Source organism: Cyanistes caeruleus, chromosome 2 (assembly GCF_971803275.1).
Source record: "Cyanistes caeruleus chromosome 2, bCyaCae1.hap1.1, whole genome shotgun sequence".
Taxonomy (NCBI): domain Eukaryota; kingdom Metazoa; phylum Chordata; class Aves; order Passeriformes; family Paridae; genus Cyanistes; species Cyanistes caeruleus.
Genome location: NC_141702.1, coordinates 82025193 through 82048848, shown reverse-complemented (window position 1 = coordinate 82048848; position 23656 = coordinate 82025193). Strand labels below are relative to the sequence as shown.

The 23656-nt window shown below is 37.1% G+C and overlaps 1 protein-coding gene across 16 annotated transcripts in view; it reads right to left on the bottom strand.

Annotated features, from left to right (window-relative positions):
• The window catches only part of PLD5 (phospholipase D family member 5), a 204316-nt gene that overhangs the window by 92675 nt on the left and 87985 nt on the right, over positions 1 to 23656 (bottom strand). For 9 of the 16 annotated variants that reach the window (XM_023924443.2, XM_086878246.1, XM_023924442.2 and 6 more), the window contains one exon: positions 7969 to 8105. In XM_023924443.2, the coding sequence (XP_023780211.1) occupies positions 7969 to 8105 (137 nt within the window). Of the gene's footprint in view, positions 1 to 7961; positions 8106 to 23656 lie in introns of all 16 variants that reach the window. The other 7 variants (XM_086878252.1, XM_086878249.1, XM_023924448.2 and 4 more) reach the window with 1 other exon arrangement.

Below are 23656 nucleotides of genomic sequence, written 5' to 3'. Positions count from 1 at the left end.
TGTCTTCCTGTACATGTAAAGAGCATCTGGAAAAACCAGTCCTAAAAAAGTGCAACCACCAGCTCTCCCTGCAGCATCTCAGCAGGACATTAACGCCAAGAGCCGAGGCAACCTCAGGGCCACCACAGCTGCACATGGCTGAACTGGAGAGTCAGCTCAGGCCCACCAGCTCTGCACAACGTTTTGGGCTTCAGGAGGCATCACATCTGCTGCTTCTTAAGCACAGCACCGCCCTGGAGCTCCGAAAGGCAGGCTCAGCAGGTCACAGAAACCATCCAGCATGAGAGACTTGCACTCCTGAGGAGTATCAAATCATGTTAGCCTAGAGGACACTCACAGCGCCGTCCTAGGATTAGACACAGAACCCAATGCATCTAATGTAACCTGACAGGATAATAAGTATCTTTTTCATACATATACTCTGAGGGTGGAGAAGAAATTAAATATAAATGGTGTCATTGGAACAGGTGCTTTTTAGGATTTGATGCAAAGTCAGCTCTGGCTGAACAAACAAGTCACCCTGAAATGGAGCATGAATTCAAACAGATTCTGCTACAATTTTAGTACAACTTTTAGCTACTTTTAATGCCTTTCCCAAGGAAGAAAAATTTATCAGGGAGTTTTATTAAACTGGATGGCTATTCTCACCAGGCAGAACAAAAACCTCTCTGAAATGTCATAAATTGGTTTTCAAGATCATGAGAATGACCACTAATTAAGAGATTTAATAACTCTGTTTAGTATAGCCTTACAATCTGGTATAGAAAATGTCCTCAGAAATCTTTTAAGTTTTGCTCGGATGAAATAATTTCAGCCTTCTGGAGATATTAAGGTTGAAAAGAGAAAAGAACAAATTAAGTTGGGAAGGGAGAAAGTGTGAAAAAAATAAAAAGAGAAAAAAAAAAGATTTAATCACAGAGAAGCTCCTCCAAACTAGATAGGAGATAGGATACTCTAATACATGAATTGCTCCTTTATCCTACCTGCATTACCTAGGAACCTTGAAGTAATTTGAATTTGATTTTTATTAGGTTGGAACATTTTCTCTGATATCAATTAATAAATTCTAAAGGGGAAATAAACATAAACTTAAAAAGGTAACTTCCAAGAACACAAAATATGTTAATCTCTGTCTTACATCCTAAACCACATGTATCATGGCAGGAAAAGCTGCCTTAAGGAGACTCTAAAGCCCTCTATCCTAAAGTCCACAGAAAATAATCAGACTTAACGGAACAAAGAGTAGGAAAAAGAATAGGTTTGTGTGTTTGAATAAAACGAGTGGAAGCCCAGACCTATTTGACACAATGCAATTAACAATGAACTATCTACTGGGAGTAATGAAGACAGAACAAGATCTAAACAGTTCACGAGTTTTTTTCACTCATTTTTTAATTTGTGAAGACACTCTCTATAGCTGAAATTAAATGGTAAACAAAATGAGAATTATCCTTTGTTTTTTGTGTTTTGTGCCAAAACACAGGAAAAGAACTGTCCCCTTTACAGGTACTGTACTGTTAATACTTTATCTTTTCCATTGAAATGAATTTTGAAAAATAAAAGGTAGGATAGGCAGAATTTCTTTTTGTGCAAGTTGAACTAGTGAGTTGTTGGGGTCAATAGGAATCCAGGCAGAAGGCTGTGGGAAAAACCATCTTATTTATGGAGAGTATTAGCTACATTGCCTCCTGTACATGTTTTACGTAAATGTTACCAGAAAGTTCACTGTTTCCCCTATTAATATTGGTCCATGTTTGGTGCAATGTTTTACATCTTCCTAATCACCTTTTCCTATTGAACCCTTACCCTTAGCCTCCACCCCAACCTTAGTTTATATAAGTAATCTGTATCCCCTTGACCCTCGCCCTTTTGGTGCACCTTCTACTCTGTCGATATTATATGTTTGTAATTTTCGCTATTAAAGCTCTTTTTTTTTTTCAGGTCATCAAATTGAGCCCGTCCTTCAATTATCTCACCACATTGTCCCCAGCTGGTCTGGTCTCGAAATCATGGGTCCTCCACTGCTACAGTGACTCCCCTCCATGGCTTCAGATGTTAAATGGATTTGCAGGAGGTACAACAGGTCTTTGTAGTGGCCAGCCAAGAAACTTCAATTGAAAGTACATTCCCTCTTTACATGGAAAAATAAAAATGACTACAAATAGAGATCATCTGAAAAATTTGGAGATTTTATAGCTCATTCTCTCTATCACCCAAAACCAAGAGGAAAACACTCACCCTAGAGTTGTTAAGGCTGGAAAAGATCTTAAAATCAGTAAGCCCAACCATTAACCCAGCACCACCTTATTCACCACTAAACAACATCCCTGAGCCCCAAATCTGTATCTGTTTTAGATACCTCCTGGGTATCACCACTTTCCCAAGCAACTTGTTTCAATGCTTCATAACCCTTTCAGTAAATAAATAGTTTTTAATATCCCACCTGAACCTCCCTTGGCACAACCTGAAGCCATTTCCTCTGCCACTTGCCACATTTGAGAAGAGACTGAATCTCTGTCCTGGCTATAGCCTGTTTCAGGTGGCTGAAGAGAGCAATAAGGTCAGCCCTGAGCTTCCTGTTCTCCAAACTAGGCAACCCTAGCTCACTCAGCCATTCCTCACAAGACTTGTGCTCCAGACCCTTCACCAACTCCATTGCCCTTCTCTGGACACCCTCCAACACCTCAATGTCCTTGAACTGAGAAACACAGAACTGAGCACTGGATTGAAGGTGAGGCCTCACCAGTGCCGAGCACAGGAGAACAATCATTGCCCCGGTCCTGCTGGCCACACTATTAGAGATATAGGCCAGGATGCCATTGGCTTTCTTGGCCCCCTGGGCAGACATTGGCTCAGGTTTAGTCACTGTCAGCCAGCACTCCCAGGTCCTTCTCTGCTGGGCAGCTTTCCAGCCGCTCTGCCCCAGCCTGTAGTGCTGCAAGGGGTTGCTGTGACTCAAGGGCAAGGCCCATCACTTTGTGAACTTCATACCTTTGGCCTTGGCCCATTGATCCAGCCTCTCCAGATTGCTCTGCAGAGCCTTCCTATCCTCCAGAAATCAACACTTCTGCTCAAATTGGTGCTGTCTGCAAACTGACTGAGGGTAGACTTGATCCTCTAGTCCATCATGTTGACAGAAAGCATTTTTATGCCAAGTGGAATAGTTGTTTTGTAAACAGAAATCTTCAGTTGCTCTTTAACAGGCTTGTTTTCAAAATATGAGCATCTTTTTCTGTTTAGACATTTAACTATTATGCTTGTCATAGTTTGTTTATTAAATAGAAACCAGTCAATATAAACCTTGCTATGTTCAGAACCCACGCAGCACAGAGAAAATCTCCTCCACAATAAGCCAGGGGCAAAGCACTTCCAAGGTAAATGAATGTAAGCATGTGCTGCAGTATGCTTATTTAATAGTGCTGCAAAACCCTACTTAGTGAAATAGCAGAGTAGTCGAAAGAAAAGATTCATAAAGCAGCAGAAAAAAATCAATTGCGTGTCCCCTTTCACAACCAGAGAATAATCTAATGAAATTGAAAGCAGTGCATGCAACACACAGTAATTGTTCAATATAATTATTGTATACAACTAGATTTAACCTCTGAAATTCAGCATTGCAGGGTACTGTTAAATTCTAAAGCTTTGCACATCAACAAGAAGATTGAGCCTCTCCAGGATACCAACCATTATCCAAACAGTACCTGAAGAAATCACAAACACTGCTCAGGTCTCATCACCTACCTATTATAGGACAGCATTGGTCAAAGCCTCCCTACAGTCAAGAAGTGAACTAAATAGGCTTTTCCACTCCTGTCATTAACAAAAGCAAATTCTTCCAACATAAATTCAAACATAAAAGAACATAAAAGTGCCTTCATTATATATGACTCTAAGGAGAAGAGAAATGATCAAAACAGCATCACTGGAACAGAATGCAAGACAGAATCTGCCTTGAAAACACAAACAGAAACCAGGAAAATTCTTCCAATTATCATCAGAGAAAGGCAATATTTAAAAAAAACCCCAAAAAACCAAAAAAACCCATTACAACAGTTTTAGTTTTAGCTCGGTAAGCATGGAAAGTAGCTACCATTACTTCCCTTTTTTTCCACCTTGTTCTGTAGTTCAAGGGATAGGGCCAAACCCACAGCCAGAGGTAGGACCTATGCCAGCTGCTGCCACTGCTTCAACAGATATTGGAAAAGCCAGTGAGACAAGGATAGCTAAGAGCATGTGTAAACTCTGTAGGATCCCTAGCATGGCTATCAGCACCAACAAGCAGGAGAAGAATCTCAAGTTGAGCCTTGAACAGCTCAAGTTACCATTAATAAATCAAAACAGCCTTGGTTGAAATAGTTTGGATAGCAGAGACAATCTCTTAATAGATGCAATTTCTTCTGTTTCCAAAATTGCCATGTTTAGTGTTTATCAGTCAATTCCAACAAAGTCTTAACTGACATTACATCAGAGGCTAGCCAAGATTTATTCACAATAGATCAGCCATTAAAATGTACTATTTTCAAATTACAATAATCTAATTTTATAGATTCACCATCTAATGGACCCACAGCAAGACAGGCAAAATTCCCAGACTGCTAAGTATATCCTCTTTACCAGTCTCATCCATCCGGGCTGCCTAACAACATTACTGTGGACATCTCAAGAGAATTATTTCCATCACATACTGAGCACAAACTGCAAAGCCTCAACTTTTCACAGTCACTGCTACTTTTTTTTATTCCTTTAATTTCAATCAGTTGACATTCTTTTTAATAGGATGGGTAGCATCAATCCCTGCAGCAATCAGAGGAGATATGCAAAAAAGCCTGATTTCCCACTCCCAGACTTATTTTTATTACAAAGCCCTCAAGAGAAATAAATACATCAATAAAGAGTAAGGTCATTTTGGGAATATGCAGTAAGTATTCCCCATGTAATAAGAGTTTAAGGATTGGTTTATAGAAGAGGAACCACATGTTGAATTACAACAAGCAGATAGAAAAGCTGCATTTATGTTCCTGAATAATCCAATCACAAAAAGAAAGAGAAATGTAAGTGGAAAACATCACTTGGAAAAGTTCTAGATTCTAAAAAGTCTTCCTCTTATGTTCTCTTTCTCTCTTGTAAAAATTTTATTTTTTCACACAAGCTCCAAAACTTTCTAGCCAGAGAACTTTTCTAGACTACAGTTCTATGTCAGGAGAATTTTTCTTTAAAACAAAAACAAAAAAATGAATTTTTCCAAAAAAAACCCAGCCATTAACAAACCATCAGCAAAGTTCTTCTCAAATCAACAGCATCCCTTCCCACCAACATTCTTCACAAACTTCATCAGTTAAAACCAAAAAAAGAATTATAGGCTCATACATAGAAACTTATATTTGACAAACACTTCATTTAAAAAAAAAAAAAAAGAGATCATCTACTACCATTCTGTCTTGCACAACCTGCAAATGTAAGCACCTCTTCCTGAATGTCAGGGAAAGTAATCACACAGCAGAAATTTAAGAATTCGGTAACTCTTGTCTTACTTATTAAAAGTGCTTAGCCAAAGCACTAAATATATGCCATTGGCAGCAATTGATTTGTGACACTTCAGTTAACTCTGTGATGCATTTAACACATAAAGGACCCCAGTTTCATCATGTAGAGAAGGACTTAGAAGGCAGCAGCTGCCAGCACTTGGATACTGTTATTAGAAATGGTTTAGACAGTCCATATGCACAGCATTTATGTGCCTTCTAGTTCAGGCATTAGTAGCTAGATCATGCATTTGAATCACTGTGTGAAAGGCAACTTAAAATTGAGCTGGGGTCTGGGTTCACTTTCATCCATATAAACACAGAGCAGTTTAACTGACTCTTAAGTTTAAAGTCAAGGTGCTGAATTTAGTCTCAGGCTCCTCTAAGACAATCCAGGAGGGGACAAAACTGACACATGTGAACCAACAAAACACTGAGCAAAGGTAAGTAGTCTTTGGAAAGGCAGATTGCTGTAACCCATACACAGAGACAGAAGAAATCAATTTCTCACATGGAAAAAAATAATATCCCTGTTTTTCTTAGTACTGTGTATCTATTCAACTCTGATTTTTTTTTCCCTTTGAAGAATAAAAAGTAAAGAACATGAAGTCCCTCCCTCGCTAGGCCTACACAGCTACCCAGAACAAAATGGGAACCATTAGTTGATACAACTAAGATACATGGTGCAGTAATTTCTGAGTGTGCTGAAGTTGTGTGCATACTGAAGCCAATGAACAAAAAGACCTTCCCCTCATCTGACCTAGTTCTGTCAAAGATTCACACATGGAGACAGTGGGTGTAGAGGTAACACATACAGTATCTTCAAAAATTTTGGAAGACAACATCTCACAGTGAAAGACACTTAAGACCTTGATGGAGAAAGGAAAGCTGGCTGAACTCTAGAAAATTCAGAGAAGATACCAGAAGGCTGCCCAGACCTGTAAGTATACAATGAAATGAATAAAAGCAAATCTAGAAACAATTCTGGAAAAAGTGCCAGAAGGACAGTTGGTTTCAGTATAAAGCTACCTGATGCTGCAAGTATATTCCACTTGAAAAGAGATACAAATTTTAAGAATCCTCTCCGTTTTGGTTTTGGTTTTTTTTCTTAAGCACCATGCAAAAAATATTATAAAAGCCCATTACAACTGAAAAAACATCATAAATTTTTCCAGATTCTGAATTAGTGCTGTCTGCAGTGTGACAGGTGCAGCATAAAAAGGCACTGTCCCAAAAGAGTTTTCCCACTAAATGTACAAAGAATAGCAGAAATAAGGATCAAAGGCTCAAAGAAACATTAATCTTTCATTAAATTATTCTAAAATGCAAATGTCAATTACCTCCTACCCAGACACTGGTAGCTTGGTAGGTTCTGCACAAACAGGGGAACAGGCTTTGCAGAAAGGCTGTGGAGTCCATCCTTGGAGCTACACAGAGCATGGCCGTGCACATGCCTGAGCAACCTGCTGTAGCTGGCTCTGTTATGAATGGGGTCATGGACTGGAGGATGCCCAGAGGCCCCTCCTACTCCAGCAATTCCATGATCAGATTAGAATAGATTTCTGAGAAGTTATTTAACAATGACTTTTTTTTTTTTTTTTTTTATAAAGTGGATCAGAGAGGGTGCTCTGTAAAAAGTTTAAGTCTTTTTTGGGGAAAAAACCCAAACAGAATACAACTGGGAATGAAGTCTACAAATTATTTTTAGATCAGCTTGGTGGAAGAAGAGGACCTGGGACAATATGACAAATAGGACAATATGATGAGCATTGCTCATCATCAATGAACAGATTCATGGAAGAAAATGACAATGAGGAGTAGCAAAATGAGATTCATAGTCTGGAAATGAAAGGCCCAAAAAACTAATCACCTACTTAAAACTAACAGAACCAAAAGTTAAAAAATATACACGATGGCAGGTGTCTGTAGCAAAGCTTAATTCAACACTGTCAACACCCATCTTTCTGATCATACCACTAATTTCCTTCACAGTTCATAGGTAAGCCACTGTGTCTATAAGAGGAATGCATCAAACGTGAAATAGAAAAGCTCCCCCTACACAGAATGGACAGCAATTTTAGGTCAAAAGGCATCAGTGACCTTTCTGAAGAAACAAAGAAGTACTCTTAATGAGAGAAAGACATGAAAGAATTAGGAACTATGTGAACTCAATGCTCAGTTACTGAAACTTAATGGGCTTTGTTTCAGGCTTACAAAATAACTGATCTAACACAAGGGTCTTGCTCAAAATTAACTTCAAAAAGTGTGCTTTACTTTGTTAAACTAACCTCTGAAGCCAAAAATTCAAAATGAGAAACAGTTTCTTCCTCTGTTAGCTGCTCTTCCCAATAAAACCACAGGACCATGGCAATTACTTCATGCCCTTATATAACACACATATGTTCCTTTCCACCCCAAAAGAGAAGTTTTGTTTGTTACCTCTTACCGACAGTTATTTTGACAGTTCTTTTCTGAGAGTCCATCCTCATCTTCTCCCATAATATCCACTGCCGAAAATATCAGTGCAACCAGAATTGCAAAGCAGCACACCAGAGCAAAGATCACAATGCATCTTTGCTGGGACTGAAAGAGATTAAGATTAAAAATATTTTAATGGCATGAGAACATGTAGTCAACAACTTGAGACTCTAAAACTTTTATATAAGATCTAAATTTCTTTGAAGATCTTACTCCATACTGTCAACATGAAACACACCTCAGGATGAAAACCATCACAAAATTTCATGTATGACCTTGAGATGTATTTTAAACCTCTCAGACACTGTTTAATAATTCATGTCACAAATAATATCTGTAATTTAAACTTCTTTCTGTTTGTACCACAAGGAAAGCATTATGCATTAAAATAACAACTCCTACATTAACTATATATTTTCTGATTGTGTCTCACAGGTGAAGTACACAGTTGGGATGGCACTTAAAAGTTTTGTTGTGTTTGGTGGAAATAAAATACGTCTTTGCAAGAAACCTGAAGAACAAACTTTTTTCCTATTGCTAGTACCTGCCATCATCACTGTGACTGTCACAACCACTCAGACACTTAGGGAAGTCCTTGCCTGACAATATTTATAATATAATGAAAACGAATTCACAGACAATAGATAGGACTCAAGGAAACAATGGCAGACTGTTGCTCAGTATGACAGGTAATGCCCTCCACATCTCAGATTAAATATTAAAACATGGCATAGCACTACCTTATGAAATCTTGCAGTAATAAATCATATGTACCTGGTAGTGCCCTAGATAAATGTGAAACCTCTGGAAGACAGTCTCTTGATGTTCAATTTACATAGCTGCATAAACATGAAATATATTCTATTCTGAAACCAAATATTCAAACAAATATACGGCATTTTTCTACTGAAGTAAATTTAAGCAAGACCACACCCATATATGAAAATATCAACATCTAACTTTTGTTGCAATAGTTACTTTCTTAATTTTCATTATTGCTGTGTAATTAAAATGTCACATGGAAAAAAAGGCCTCATAAAGGAACGGGAAAGTGGGAAAGCATGAAAAATGTAAGGAAAAGGAAACAACATCACACTTGCAGCTGATAACCGATTTCATGGTATTTCCATTGCTTCTGCGTCACACTATTGGGAATGCAAGAAGCACAACATGGACTCTCTTATGAGTTGAACAGGAGAGTGAGGTTTGCTTCTTCAGATCTTCTTTTATAGACCGATACGCTGAAGTCCAGAAATGTAAAACTCTGACTGGTCAGTAAACTAACACATCACCATCATTGGTCAGTGGTGTACACCACCCCTCGACCTTCTCTTGCAAGAAAACAAGAAACTGACAAAACAAGAAGGCTGTCATCTATCTCTGAGGATTGTTTTAATTTCCTCATTATGATTTCCCAGGCCACTTTCTCAGGCAAGACTCAGAAAGTAATGCAGCCTGCTTTTCTACAGGCACTGTGCTCCCTGCTTTTGCTCATATTTAGCATCCATACTTCTGATATTTTGTTTGAGAAGCAGTAAGTTTCAGAGTAATGAGAACATTCTTCCATACACCTTAAGAAAAGGTCTAACTTTTTTTTGAATGAAAAAGCTTCCAATATTTCCCAGCTAGTGCACTCCTCAGGAGAACCATGCTCATGTTTCATTTCAGAATAAGTAAGATATAAAGATTTTATTTCAGTCTCTGAAAACACAAAACACAGCAAACAACATCTTCAGACAAACAGGAAAAACTCATTTGAAATTTAGTGATAAAAGTATCCTTTAACAGCAACACTGAATGTGTGGTTTGGGTTATATGCATATTTTAAATATAATGCATATTAGACACTTTTATACATTTCAAATACATGTTTAAATCTGTATTTCCAATATATTAACTAAAATCCTACAAGAATGCAGCATAAGAAAAGATTCTTCAGCCATACAAAAAGCCAACTTATGAAATAAATAAAATTTGGAAAGTTTTTTTTCCCTGCTGCTAGGTAGAATTATGGCAACATTTGAAAAGAGCTGCAAATTACTGCACCTGGGTGTCCAGAACTAAGGCCACAGAAGTGGAACTTAGGAGAAAATTGTTAAACATTGTCTCATTGCCTCATACTACTGGCAAGAAAAACTAAGAAGTTCCAAAGAAAAGTAGATAATCAGGTCTGGAGTACTGCTCTATGCCATTTCTTCTTCAGGACACTTCAGACTGCTGTTAAGACGACCACTATCCCTATATAAACTATGCAGTTTTTTGCAGTACCACAAGTGTATTCACAGAAACTCTTTGAAGCAGGTTCCTCCACGTACTGAACTTGTCACTACGGCAGCAAGACAGCAAAGCAATTCCCATAAACAGCAAACTAAAAAGAGCCTGTGCTCATTTTCTAGTTCCTACGAGCAGCAGATGTGACCCAGCAGGGCTCGCAACAATAGGGCTTTTTTTCCTCCCAAATCAGGTTAACTGCCGCCATTCTACACACTGGGACTAGTTTTGAGTTACTCTGGATACATCTGTAGCACAAGCATCCCAGCTGCCACACCGCCTGAGACTTCATGCTATTGCTCCAGGGAATAACTCCCATCCTTTTGCTACACTGTCATGAAAGCTGCACAACAACTACAGAGACTAGTGGGATCACTGGACCAGCAGGGACCACATCAGCCTTTGATGCTTCGAGACTAAAAGGTGGCCACAGTGTTTTAAGTCATAATACGCCTCTAGAAACCTCTCAACCTGCTTAAAGTTTGAAGGTTATATAAGCCTTAAAGCTTGAAATCCATATAAAATTTACAGTGTACCAACAATAATACGGTATCACAAGGAGGAGGGGCTGTGGGGGAAAAAAGGCAGCTGCAACAGAAGCTTAATGTTAAATACCAGGAAATCTTATGGTAGCAATTTCTATGTGCTCATGTTAAAGCAATATAGAAAGGGGAGGTCAAAATAATTCTGAATGGATCCTCCTAATATAGTATTAATTTCCATTACACATAATTTTGAGGAATATTCAATGTTTCTTGATTTCTGTGTTGTAGCTGAAAATTGTATGTAGTTTAAATCCCTGTTCTTTCATGTATACAGCTTGTCAAGAAGTTCTGCAGTTTGTAAGTACTGCTCACTGTAAGCAGCACAAACTTAGTACCATTAGTAAGATTACTCCTATTCTACCAGCACTAAAATAAAGACAGAACCACAGAAACCCATTTTACTGCTCTTATTTCACAGATCTTTTATATTATGCAATTGTCTCTGACGACTATAATGGATTCATTACCTCACTTTTTCTTAAGTACCAGCTTAACAGTATGGTGACCAATAGCACAGGGAACCTTTCAAATCAACATTCAAACCCCGCCTTGTGACTACAGTAGTTTTTCTTTGAATTAGGGATAGCCCAAAATAGTAAATAAAATAAAGCAAAAAATTCCAAGTTTGTGATTCTCCTAATTCTACATTTTCAGTCAGAGGTCTGAAGGGTCAAGTAAAGACCAGTAAAAAAATTTTAAGAAAGTAAGGAGGATTTAAAAGTTTCACAGTTCATGTTGAACTTACTACTGATGTGGGTTTTTCACTGCTTTTAAATCTATATATTACATTATAAATTAGTATTTGGAAATAGTTTACATTAAAATTCATATTTATACTAGAATGGAAAGAATAAAAACCAGCTACTTGCATCAAACAAGTCTTCTGAGCCTATCTTTTCACAACAGTAATAAGCCTTTATTTTTATGCACTTTGCCATAATGCTGACAACTTTCAAATAACCTTTTCTTAATTGAAACAGATTAGAACAGACCACATCCCTGTTCTAACATACCATCCATGCAGGCCTCTCTGTGTGTCTATGTGCAAGTAATAACAGGCTTCATGAAAGAATCCAAAATCAAAGAGCTCACACCACTGACAGGCTAGAAGGGACCCGCTAGGCTGCTCTTCAGACCCCTGCATCAGTGGGCTTGGGCAGACTGTTTGTTTGATGCTGTCTTGTTGCACATCCCCTTGGCAACTGGGATCCCTCCAAGCTTATCAGACCTATCCTTCTGTTTCCTCCAGTACATGCCTCAGCATTCAGGCTTTCAGTCTTCAATCCTTAATTACAGAATACAGGGTTGTGAAGGATCTCTAAAACTTATGCAGTCCATCTGTCCATATATACAGTTAATTTGTACTAATATTAATTCTAATAGATATTTTTTTAACCTGTCCTCAAAAATCTAAAATTGAAAGAGATCCTGTAGTCTTTTCAGGCAACCCCATCCCATAACTAAGAACCTGACTGATGCTTAAGTCTCTTATGCTGCAACAATTCTTTTTTTCCTTCTTGCACTCATGGAAAACTGTGAACAGAGCATTTCATTCTCTCTTTTACATATTTAAAGGCTTCTCTAGATGCTAAGAGGCCCGGGGCCAGACCACCTACTAGCTTGACTGTACTGATGTGCAAGCCCAGAAATTCTGTTGCACAAGAGAAAGATTTGTTCAGGGCTTAAGGAAGATTGGGAAAGAAACTCCTGCAGGAACAAGGACTATCAAAAATACTGTGAGTAAAATGTATTTCTTTCACCTGGCTCAACTATCTTAAACATCACTTAAGTTAAAATAAATCCACCAAAACACTGCATTACTAAAACAAAGCATGGGGATTTTTTCATGCTGTTATACCTCTAGGGAGAGAGTGAGAAGAAAAGCCAAAAGCTGCACAATGGGTATTCAGTAGTATTAAGATTGAAGTTTAATCTGGAAAGGACCTGGTTGTTTATTATTAAGAAAAGGGATAGCCTATGTCAATTAAGCTTATCAGAGCCTGTGATACCTATGCAGAATTGAGAATGACAGCAAGAAAAAGGCCTCCATCTTTACTGCACTCACATTGCTCAAAAGCTGTTAAGAACACTTCATTGGCTCCTAAAGCTTTCAGTTCCTTCACAAACAACAGGCAGCTCTGTGAGACTGAGATTTTAATCAGGAATTTATTCTTCCTCCAATGCAGTACAAGAATCTCCTCTCACCAAACAGGAGCCATGAAACTGCAATGCTGCATCTACTGATAAAACTGACTGCATAACTACCAAAATACGTCATGGCTTTGAACTTGTGCTTTATTTTTTTATACCTATTTAAAGACTGAAGAAGGCAATACTTATACATCACACTAATACAGAATTTATATATGCTTGTCAGAACTGCTGAGGCTCAAAGAGGCAGGCTTTCACATCTTCGGTCTTTTCATTGGTCTGCTCTTTTCTGCAACACAGATGAACACAAATGTGACAACAAAAACACTTGTCTGCAACACCTTTCAATAGCCCTTAAAGAGCTGTTCATGAGTCAGGTTTATGGCGTGCCTATAATATACCTGCCAAATATAGCAAGGAACTGGACTTCAAGAACTAGCAATCATTCCTGGATTACCCTTGGTCATGTGTGTTTATTAGAGAAAAACATTACTATAAATACTATTTCCCCTCAATCTGGAATCCACATACTAATTATCTTCATTGCTTTGAATCTCCCAACTAGTATGATTAATGCCAATCAACACTAAAAAATCCTCTTAAAATAATATGAAGAAACAGATTGCTAAGGTAAGTTAAGTATTTTAAAATTGGCTGGGCCTATTTAGCTTCATCCTTGGATATTTAAGGTAGTGGCTGAAACTAACAGAGAACTTTTAGGACTCACCTCTAAAAACTCACAAGTCTGAGTGAAGTATCAGAATACTGGAAAAAGCAGAAGTGATACCCACATTCCAGAAAAAATAGTGATCAGACAATAGAAGTTGGGAAACAATAAGCTAGTTATTTTAGCTTCTGTCTCTAGAAAATCTGTAGGTATCTAGAAGGTAAGAAGCTTTGTCATGCAAAAGTCACATTGATCAATTCTGATTTCTATTTTCCCTAGCCACAAGCCCTATTATCCTGCTGGAGAAGCTGAAAGTAATGTATGAACTCACCTTCAATAAAAATTTTCTTACAAGCCACAGCAACTATGTCCAGATTATCACAGGAGAGGTGTAAAGCTGGCTGAAAAATCAAGCTCATTGTAAAAATGGGAGGATATTTTAGAATGGATTCTGCATTTAGAATGAATTCAGAGGATTCTGCTTTGTAACTGTTGATTAATTGTGGAGTAGAAATGAGAAGTGCTTATTAAGTTTTCAGTCAAAACCAAAGCAGTAAGAATTGAAAACTAGATTAAAATTTTAAGATGCTCTTGACTCTACAGAAATATCAACAAAACAAAGTTAAATCTCAATAAAGGAAGAAAAAAGAGCTACAAGCAGGTAGGAACAACCAGTTGCACATATACAGGAACTGAGAATGCATTAGGAAAAAGAATAACCAAAATTATTAACAGGTTGGAACAGATGTTTTAGGAAGACACACCAAAAAAGGGTAGGAGTCCATAGTTTGTAGAGAAGAAGAAAAATGACCAAGGGGTACAATATCTACACATGAACATCAGGTATAGTGAAGACAGAATTATTCACCAAATACTACAATTCCAGAAATAGTGGATGTTTATTGAAACTTCGGGAGTTAAGTTTCAGAAAGATTAAGTATTTTTTTATGAAGCTGATATAAAGCATCTGGAATTTGTTGCCATGGAAGGCCATGAAAGCAAACAGCGGCAGGAGGTTTAAAAAGAGATTAGACAAAGCTTTCAAAAATACATCCTCATCAGATGCTAGAGAAAACAGGCTGGGATATGCCTTCTACTAGAGATGATGGGATACATGCCATTGCCCACTGGTAGGCACACAGAACAGGACTAGACATGCCATGAGTCCGAGATACAGAATGTATTTCCTACATTTTTAAATAGTTCCATTTTTCTGCAGAAGGAATCAAGAGTTATAGCAGAGAACAACCTGATCATGTCACATCATGCCACATTGTATTGACTTAGATTTCTACATCCTGCTATAATGCCTGAACTGCATGCAAGGCAAAAATAATCCTTTGCCTCTACTTCAAGTTGGCATGTTTTGTTTACCTTTCAAGACTGAATGCAGACCGTTGAAAGCAAAATCAATCCTATAGTTACCCACTGAAACAATCATCAACTAATTCTTCAAACAGCACATCCTTTAATGTGTTTTCCAAGCAAACAAGACACACTGTCCAGCAATCTCCCTGTCTGCCCAGTTTCTTCTGAATCTGTATTTGATATATATAAAACTATTAATATAAGATAATTACCTCAGAAATTTTAGAAGAACCATAAGCAGGAAGACTTGGCTGAGAAAGACACAAGTAAGTGCCTCTACCAAGGGAAAGACAGTCCAAAGGTTTGCCTTCCACCACACCCAGGGCTCAGCAGCAAGCAGCCTCATGGAACAGGGGTGGGAGGAATCCCTGCCTTGAGGGGACCGTGGGCCCTGAGCACATACCCAGCAAAGCAGCTGCCTTGGCTTCGCTGCTCTCTGAACCAGCCTTTGATCCAACAGGTCAGGCACATAACACACGGACAGGCACACAGCTATAAATAGAAAACCAATAAACTACTCTGGGAGAAATCCAAGCCTTTAGAGGTTACTTATCTGGACCTCCTCCACACAGGGGTTCTATACTGCAGAAAGATATTAACATTCAGAACATGAGGTTTGTAAAAAAAGGTTTCTAGCACATAACCAACCTCTGATGCAATTTGTTGACCAAACTTGGCATAGGAGGAGTGAAAAGCCTGAATACATTTAAGTGTTCATGTGCCATTTTCCCAGAACTGGGCCCTGACTTCTCATCATGATATATTGGCCCAGTCTTCAGCATAATGTAAGGCAGTATTATAATTTGGCAACATCAAAAAAAGGCCATTGTCTACCCAAAAAATAACACTCTACTCAAATCTAATGTCTCCTGCAAAGAGAAAAATAAAGAAAAATGGTATTGAACAATCTGAACCTGGCATGAACAGCCAATTCAGAAGACTATTATTACTTCATTAGCATGATAAAACAGTGCAAGTAAGATTTTTATATTCTAATACTATATTCCAATGTTTCTTTGTTCATCTTTAAACTTGGACCCTCTAAGTAAGGATTCCTACCACAGCTAGCATTACAGCCATTATTTCACCAGGGCAAAACCAAACAAAAAAAAACACCAAAAAATTGTGTTATGCATACAGTACTTAATTTTATATATTATATCTTATGTGCAGATAAGAGACCTTCTATGTACAACTTTATTTCATAAATATAATTAAAAATGGAACTCTTCAGAAATCAGGTGGAACCTGGCAACTAATAAGTGAGCAAACAAACATTTGGTCTATTATTTCCCTTTGAGAGCTGGATCCCATCAGGCAGTATTTTGAGAAGGAATGAAATTAATAACTACATGAAGATGCAAACCATTAATATATTGCATTTAAAATAAATTATAATCATCAGAGGACAGCTGGCTGGGGGGTATATAGCAGATGATAAAAAGACTGGCCTAGAGTCTAGAAATCTGTTTCTTGCAGAAAATGCCCTTTCAAATTTTACACCCTTTATGTATCTTTCTGCAGTCTACAGCATGCAAACCAAGCAGTTAGAAAGCCCTGCTCTGGATTTCAGGCCTACTTCTCTCAACACCTAATTTAATTTTGATGTTGACAGTCTTAACTCCTAATGAAAAACTACACTGAAATATCAGCATCTCTAAAAATCATAATCTTCCATGGACACAAATCAAGGCATTGCAGTAACTTGCCGTATTTCATCTGTCTCTAGCCAACAATTCTTTCATTTTCAAAATCAACTGGTGAAAAAATACAGTCTGTGGTAATACCCTCTTTTCTATATTTTGCTTCATTCATCAAAATCACATTTTTTTACTAACCCTGACTCAATAGTTTCTTAAATCTCTTCTGGAATGAATTGTTTACTGTATATGATCAAATTTTAATTTAAAGATTAATTATATTTCTACTAAAGTTAAATTGAACGTTTTGCAGTTAAAAAGAAGGGGAAAATTGTATTTTTTCTTTGTTGCTGGTTAAACATGCTCAAAACTTTTTCTCTTAGATATTTCAGACTAGTTTTAGACATCTCACCAGGAAAGGGAGGACATCCTACATTTGAAGTACTCAAAGCCATGCTTTTATTTCAGGTTTCATTTTAATCTGGTCGCTTTTGAATACAAAAGTGAGCTGGAACACAGAAGTGTCCATTGGCTTCAATGACTCCAGAGTGATTTCACCCCGATTCCTCTGGATCAGTCTAACATATGTTTTTCTGGCAGCATAATTCTGTACCAAACTAGGCAGGACTGCAATAACTAAGACAGCTTTAGCTTTTCACATAAGGCTCCTAAAGGAGCAATATAAAACAGCTATAAATGTTCTAAATTTTAACAATAGCCCTACCATGCTATTAAGGCATGTTCCAGCCTCAAGACAATCTGTTTAGATGGTAACATCCAGATATTCTATATATTTTAACACACTGAATACAGGACAGGAAGCATTTGGGAACAGAGGACAGGATAGGCTGTGCTTGGGCAAACTATGGTATTTATCATTGCAATATCAAAGAGCTTCAGACTCCCTGACAAAGGAGATCAGCAAAATGTTGGGCAGCTATTTTCTGAGCACAATACATAAATCTTTATGTGCTAAGGACCTTTAAAAAAAAAAAAAATACCATAAAACTAACAGTGGAAGGATGCCTACAACAGACCACTCCATATCACTGAGACATCCAAAAATAATCAAAATGTCTCTTGTATGTCTTACCCACACGTGTGCCATGTTTCCTGAAATCAGCAAGCATTTGTAGATTTTTAGATAGAATCTGTAGATTCTTTGTAGGTAGATTTGTAAATTCTTGTTCCAGAACAGTTACTAATTTTTGTGTGTGTGTGCCTGTGTATATATTCTTTTTCTTAAATATGCATATTTATACACACAAACAGACATGCAATAATGACCATTAACATCCAACATAAATCTGTCTCTAAACCACAAAGACAAATTAGCAGTAGGCAGTGAGAAGTAGTAGCATGAAGGCAGACCAGACTTTATACAGATGAATACACTGATTTACACTAATTTACATTACAATTACATTACATTACAATACTCTAATTTACAAATGGCAATGCCTCTGTTGTGTTTAAAATTAACTATAATTTATTTTGTATGGTTAGTAACTGTAGAAAAAAATTCTAGTAATAGACTCAGTTGAGTAATGTAAGACTTGCTGACAGCACACCTTCAATTACAAGTCACTTTCTTTCAATAAACTGTTTTATATAATAGTGTTGCTAATAAAGCTTTAAGAGAAACTGAGTGAAATTTTAAAGTAATGAAGAAATTTCATTCACAGTGTTTGCATATGTCATTTTTGACACATTAAGTGATCATATGTAGAGTCTGCTCAAGCTTCATGCACACAGCTTTTGTTTTGCTAAGATACTTTCAAAATGAGACAAGATCAAAAAAGAAGACTAAAAATAAAAAGTTGTGGCTACTGACACACAGACTCCATCAGGGAGCCTGTTAGACACAAATCAGAGCTCAAGTGCAGTTCTGGAGAATTACAAATTCATCACTCTACCTGGAGTGTATGTCTTCTTATCCAAGTTAACAAGGCAAAATATATTACGTTAAAGCTTTTCAATGAGAGTTAGCATTTAATCCTGCAACTGGAACAGGCAAAGAATGCATCTACCATCAATTACAGCATTATCACATTAAGTTCCTATAAAGGAATAATCCTACAGTCAAAGGCAGGTGGTGCACCTGAAACTGGATGTACTAACAAATTTTGTTACATAAATCACAAATTGCTAGTTTTCTTTATAAAGTGTAAACAGCAAATTGAGACTATTTCAAATCATTTTTTTTAAAGTTTGCTTTCACGCATTCTGACAAGATACACTTAAAGAGAAAGTTCTATTAACTCCGTTATAAATTAATACAAGTTCAGGAAAAGAAATTATCTCATACGGGAAGCATTTAACTTTAGCTCATTCTGAATTTTTAACTACACTGCAAGTACATGTTGAACTAATAGGTTTGCCATCTGGCCAAGAAGTTAATTCCATTGTCATAGAGAGCACAACCAATGTGACGTTCACAATAGGAATTATATTCTACTGTAAAGAGAGATAAAGGAAAACAGAGGCTTATTATCAGCAGCTAATCAGAGATATAAAGGTAAACTAGTTAATTATAGTGATTAAGTGTATCCGATCTATTCTTTCTTTCCTGTGAAAGACTCAAGAGGTAATTTAGGTACCATGGTTTTTATCCTACAGAATTCTGTATTTGAATTAAATGACAGTGTTCATACTATATTTTAAGTAACTCCACTGGATTGAAAATTCCTTTACTGGCTGAGTAGTATGTAATATTATGAGTAAAGATGGGACTGCCATATTGACTTCAGCTTCCCTGAATCACAAGAAATGAACAAATATTTGAGTGTTTACAAATACAATAAATTATAAACACACACAAATATATGCCAAGCAAGTAAACAAAACAGTGCACCAAGAGAAATAAAGATGAGAAACAAACACCAGCAGGCATTTATGACCTCCATCTTCTACTTCCCTCTTCCATAATCTCTTTCTGTGTGAGATCTGTTCCAGTGTACCCAGAGCTCCTCACTGTTGTAGAAATATTTTTTCTACTCCTAGTGAAGTTGACACACACCATTATGGGTGGAGGAGATAAAGGCAAGAGAATCAAATTAACTGGGCAAAGTAAATTGTTCCTGGATGTTTTCTTTTTTTCACTATTTCAATTATATCCATCTTTTCCCTTTCCTTGCTTTACCAAACAGCAAAAGATAATTCATCACTGTCATTGACACACTCCAGCTAACAAGCCCCCACTCTATTCTGCCATCTTACATGTTTCTGTGTTCATATGGTGCAGACAAAAGCTGCACAACATGGACAACATGGACACCAGACTTCAAAACCAGCAGAAGATAATGGATATCTTGAGGGGAGAACAAAAAAGATCAGCACCAGCAGGATCTAGTTTTGAAGGGCCAATTAGATTATTTTTCTAGAGAAAACTGCCACAGGTTCTTGCAGAAGCAGGGTGAAAACTACTGTACATTGATTGACTTTTCACCTCTCACTGGAATTACCAGATACCTCTTCTACCAGCAGGAATGCTCCCTGCTGTTTGCCCTTCCTGTGCTGCTTCATCTCCATATCCATAAGGTCAGACTCCTTGTGGTATGTTGAGATATCAAGATGTTCTGATTAATGGCATTTTATCATGTTCTATTTCACAGCCTTGTTTTTCTCATTTGCTACCTCCGTGGAAAAAGCTTTGTCCTACTCTTTTCCTTGTTTAATATATTACTGTAGTATTCTACTGAATTGGGCTCATTGTTCTACTATCTAGTTAAAATATTTATTTTTATTTTATTTCATTAGTCTCTTTATAGGATACATAAAATAATTTTAAAAAACAATAATAATCTCTACAACTATATATATATATATATATATGGACAATCTATCAACGTCATAACTGACTGGGCAGACATAAAAAAATGTTAACTTGGCTTGCTGTATTTTCTGTTTGTCCTTCAATGCTTTTTTGCATCCAAGTAATCGAAAGAACAGATAAAACAGAGCCCAGTTATGTAAAACATTTCACATTATTAGGTGGTAGAGAATCTCTTTCCCTCAACCTACCTACAAATATGACATCTGACTTGAAAATGTCTGGAAGAACTCCTCCTTTATATTACATAATGCTTAAGTCAACCTATGAATTTAGAAGTTATTCAGAAGGAAAACTATGAATGCACATGAATATACATATTTACATGTGCAGTCATGACCACAAAGTCTCAAGTCAGTTCAACAGGAAAACAATCTTAGAGCTTAAATATTATATCCAACATATATAACTAGTTAAATATAAATTAATTTAAATATCTACCCAGGGACATGGCTGTTTCCATGAAAACCATAAAACTATCTGGCCTAGCTAAATGTGTGTCTAGTTTTATTATTGTTTTAAAGTAGGCAATCACTACTGATTTTTTAAATGATTGCCAACTTGGAATTTTAACCATTCTGTAAGATAAAACATGGAATGAAGGTACAGTGAAAGTCTGTCTTCTTCTTTTCAGTTCTGTAGAAGAAAATCCCCAAAAAAGTAAAAATAGTGAGAAAGATGAACACAAAACAGTCACACTGCAATTTGACATGGTGGTGGCACAAATTCCTCAGGGAAGTTTCAATGTTCCCGAAAGCAGAGGAGGTGTATTGCACCTCACCAACAGAGATTTTGATGGATCAGACAGAGCTCCAGGAAAGAGTGACTGCATGCCAAAGGGTGCCACTAACCATTATCACCTTTCATCCTACCCTGAAGTCAAATATTTTTCTGGTGCTAGTGGTTTTTTTTCCATCCCTTTGTTTTTTGACAACAAACTTCTTTGGGAATACTTTCTTAAGAGGAAAAGAAACTAAATTATTTAGAACAAAAGCCTCTTACAGCAGGCTATCAACTGATGAAAAGTGTTATAAGCACAGGTTTGTCTTACAGTACCTTACAAACCCCTTTCTAAACTGAAAAATAAAGTATAGCTTAAGTTTTCAATATCGTATCAGGCCATAATACAACAAAGCATCCAGGGAAAGGTAAAGAGATTTATCTGTGAAATTTCAGTCTCAGGGTGACAGTTTCATTCCCAATCTAGAAGTAATAGCAACAATTTACTAGAAGCTCTCACATAAAAAAAGCAGCCATTCTGTTAAGTTCTATAAAATTTGCACAGACATGTGCATTTATTTTGCCACACTGTCAGTGATGTTCATAAAACAATGTTCAAAGAGGTCTCAAAATATGGAAGTTTCCTCACTTCTCAGAAAGTAGCAAAATGCTAATTTCCAGCATTTTGGAAGTAATTGGAGATATTCAGATCTTACACTCTCATATCAATTTGCATTTTAAGTTATCTCCTGAAAGCAGTAACTGTGTAACACATGCACACTGTACTTATAAAAACAGGCTTAGTCCTAATAATTTCTGCATGTGTTGCTTAAGGCTTAAATATATTCCATATGAATAAAAACTAATGTAGTGTTTACTGTGTATTCTGCTAAAATAACCTATAAAATTCAAGTAAAATTTGGTCCATATTTGTTTTCTGAATGTGTAATATTTTAACAAGTATAATTTTAAGCAATGTACACAGATACTCTATTTCTCAAAAATAGCAAACTCAGTATAAACTGATAACATTTCCAGATTACTCTGTATCACCATGTGTCCCTGTACATACTTTTTGGGACAACGGTGATTCCCAAAATTCCTCACATGAAAAATTCCCTCCATATAGGAAATGTAACTAATTGCCACAGGCTTGCTTTTCTTAGTTTCCCAGCTATTTATTAAAAAAGTTAATAAATCCCCAGTGGTATAGACATACTTGGTATGTGCTTCTTCCACAGCACATTCAAAGTAAACTATTCTTACTTTTTTCTGAGATAATATACAGTATTTGAACAAGACAAAGAAAAAAATTTTTTTTCATAAAGCTGCAGAAGCTTTATGAAAGGCCAAGGATGTGCTCATACTATCAGCTGATTGATACTCCATGTTCATGTCTATGTAGAGATTGCTTTTTAATTACAGGAGTTTATTCCCATATTGATCTATGAAGAGATTTCCACAAAAGCAGTTACACAGAAAGCCTTGCCCCATAAACTAAAAAAAGTTTCATTTTGTTGACCGATGTGCACTGAATGAACTCCTGGTAGCCCTGCAAATCAACAGATATCTTTGATGGCATTTGTAAGAGATACGTACGTGTACGCATATATGTCTTACAGACATTTCTGGGCAAATGCCATTGTATATCAAAAGCATGTAATAGTTCCCAAACTTTCTCAGCCACAGAAACCTTGCCAGACATCAAGAGCTACAATGGATAGCCATGTGGGAAAAGGGAACAGTTAGAATGACCGACTGGAAGACGGCGCGCTTCCATCTTCGAGGAGATAGGGCCCCTTCCTCCCCACCCCCCGTTTATGTTTGTGGTTATGCCCATTATGCTTATAGTTATGATGCCAGCTGCAGGTGGCAATGACGTAAGCAGGCGGAAATGACGCGGCGAGCTGGAAAATATAAAAAGCCAAATAACTCCCTAATAAACACCATTTGCCATCCACCACATTGGTGTCTGTGAGCTGTGGCCCGAGCAGGCTTGAGGTAGTCGCCGTGTCGTTCCCGAACCAGGTCGCCTAGCCGGTTTAATGGCTACATAGCCACAAATATTTTTTTACCAAAAAATTGCAATTGCATTGAAAGTTGACTAAACAGTAATATTTAATACAGTTCAGGGGGTCAGCTACAGATCACTTATCATAATTTTTGCAAGTCATCAGCGCTGTCCAGATGACATCCTTACAAATTTCACAGAGAGAGCTTAATGATCTGGGGTCAAAACTCCCTTTTCTCGTAGTGGAGAGATATGGGGAAGATGCACAGACCTCGCCACAACCTAACTCTCCAAACATACAGCAAAGATGCTTGGAATATGTATTCTAAATATACAGCAAAGGACTAAATTTTGTAACAGCTTTGAGCTAAAGACGTGCATGTGCATGCATTACAAACATAAATGTCCACAAATGCACCAAAATACTCTGTCACTAAAAATGGCACTTACT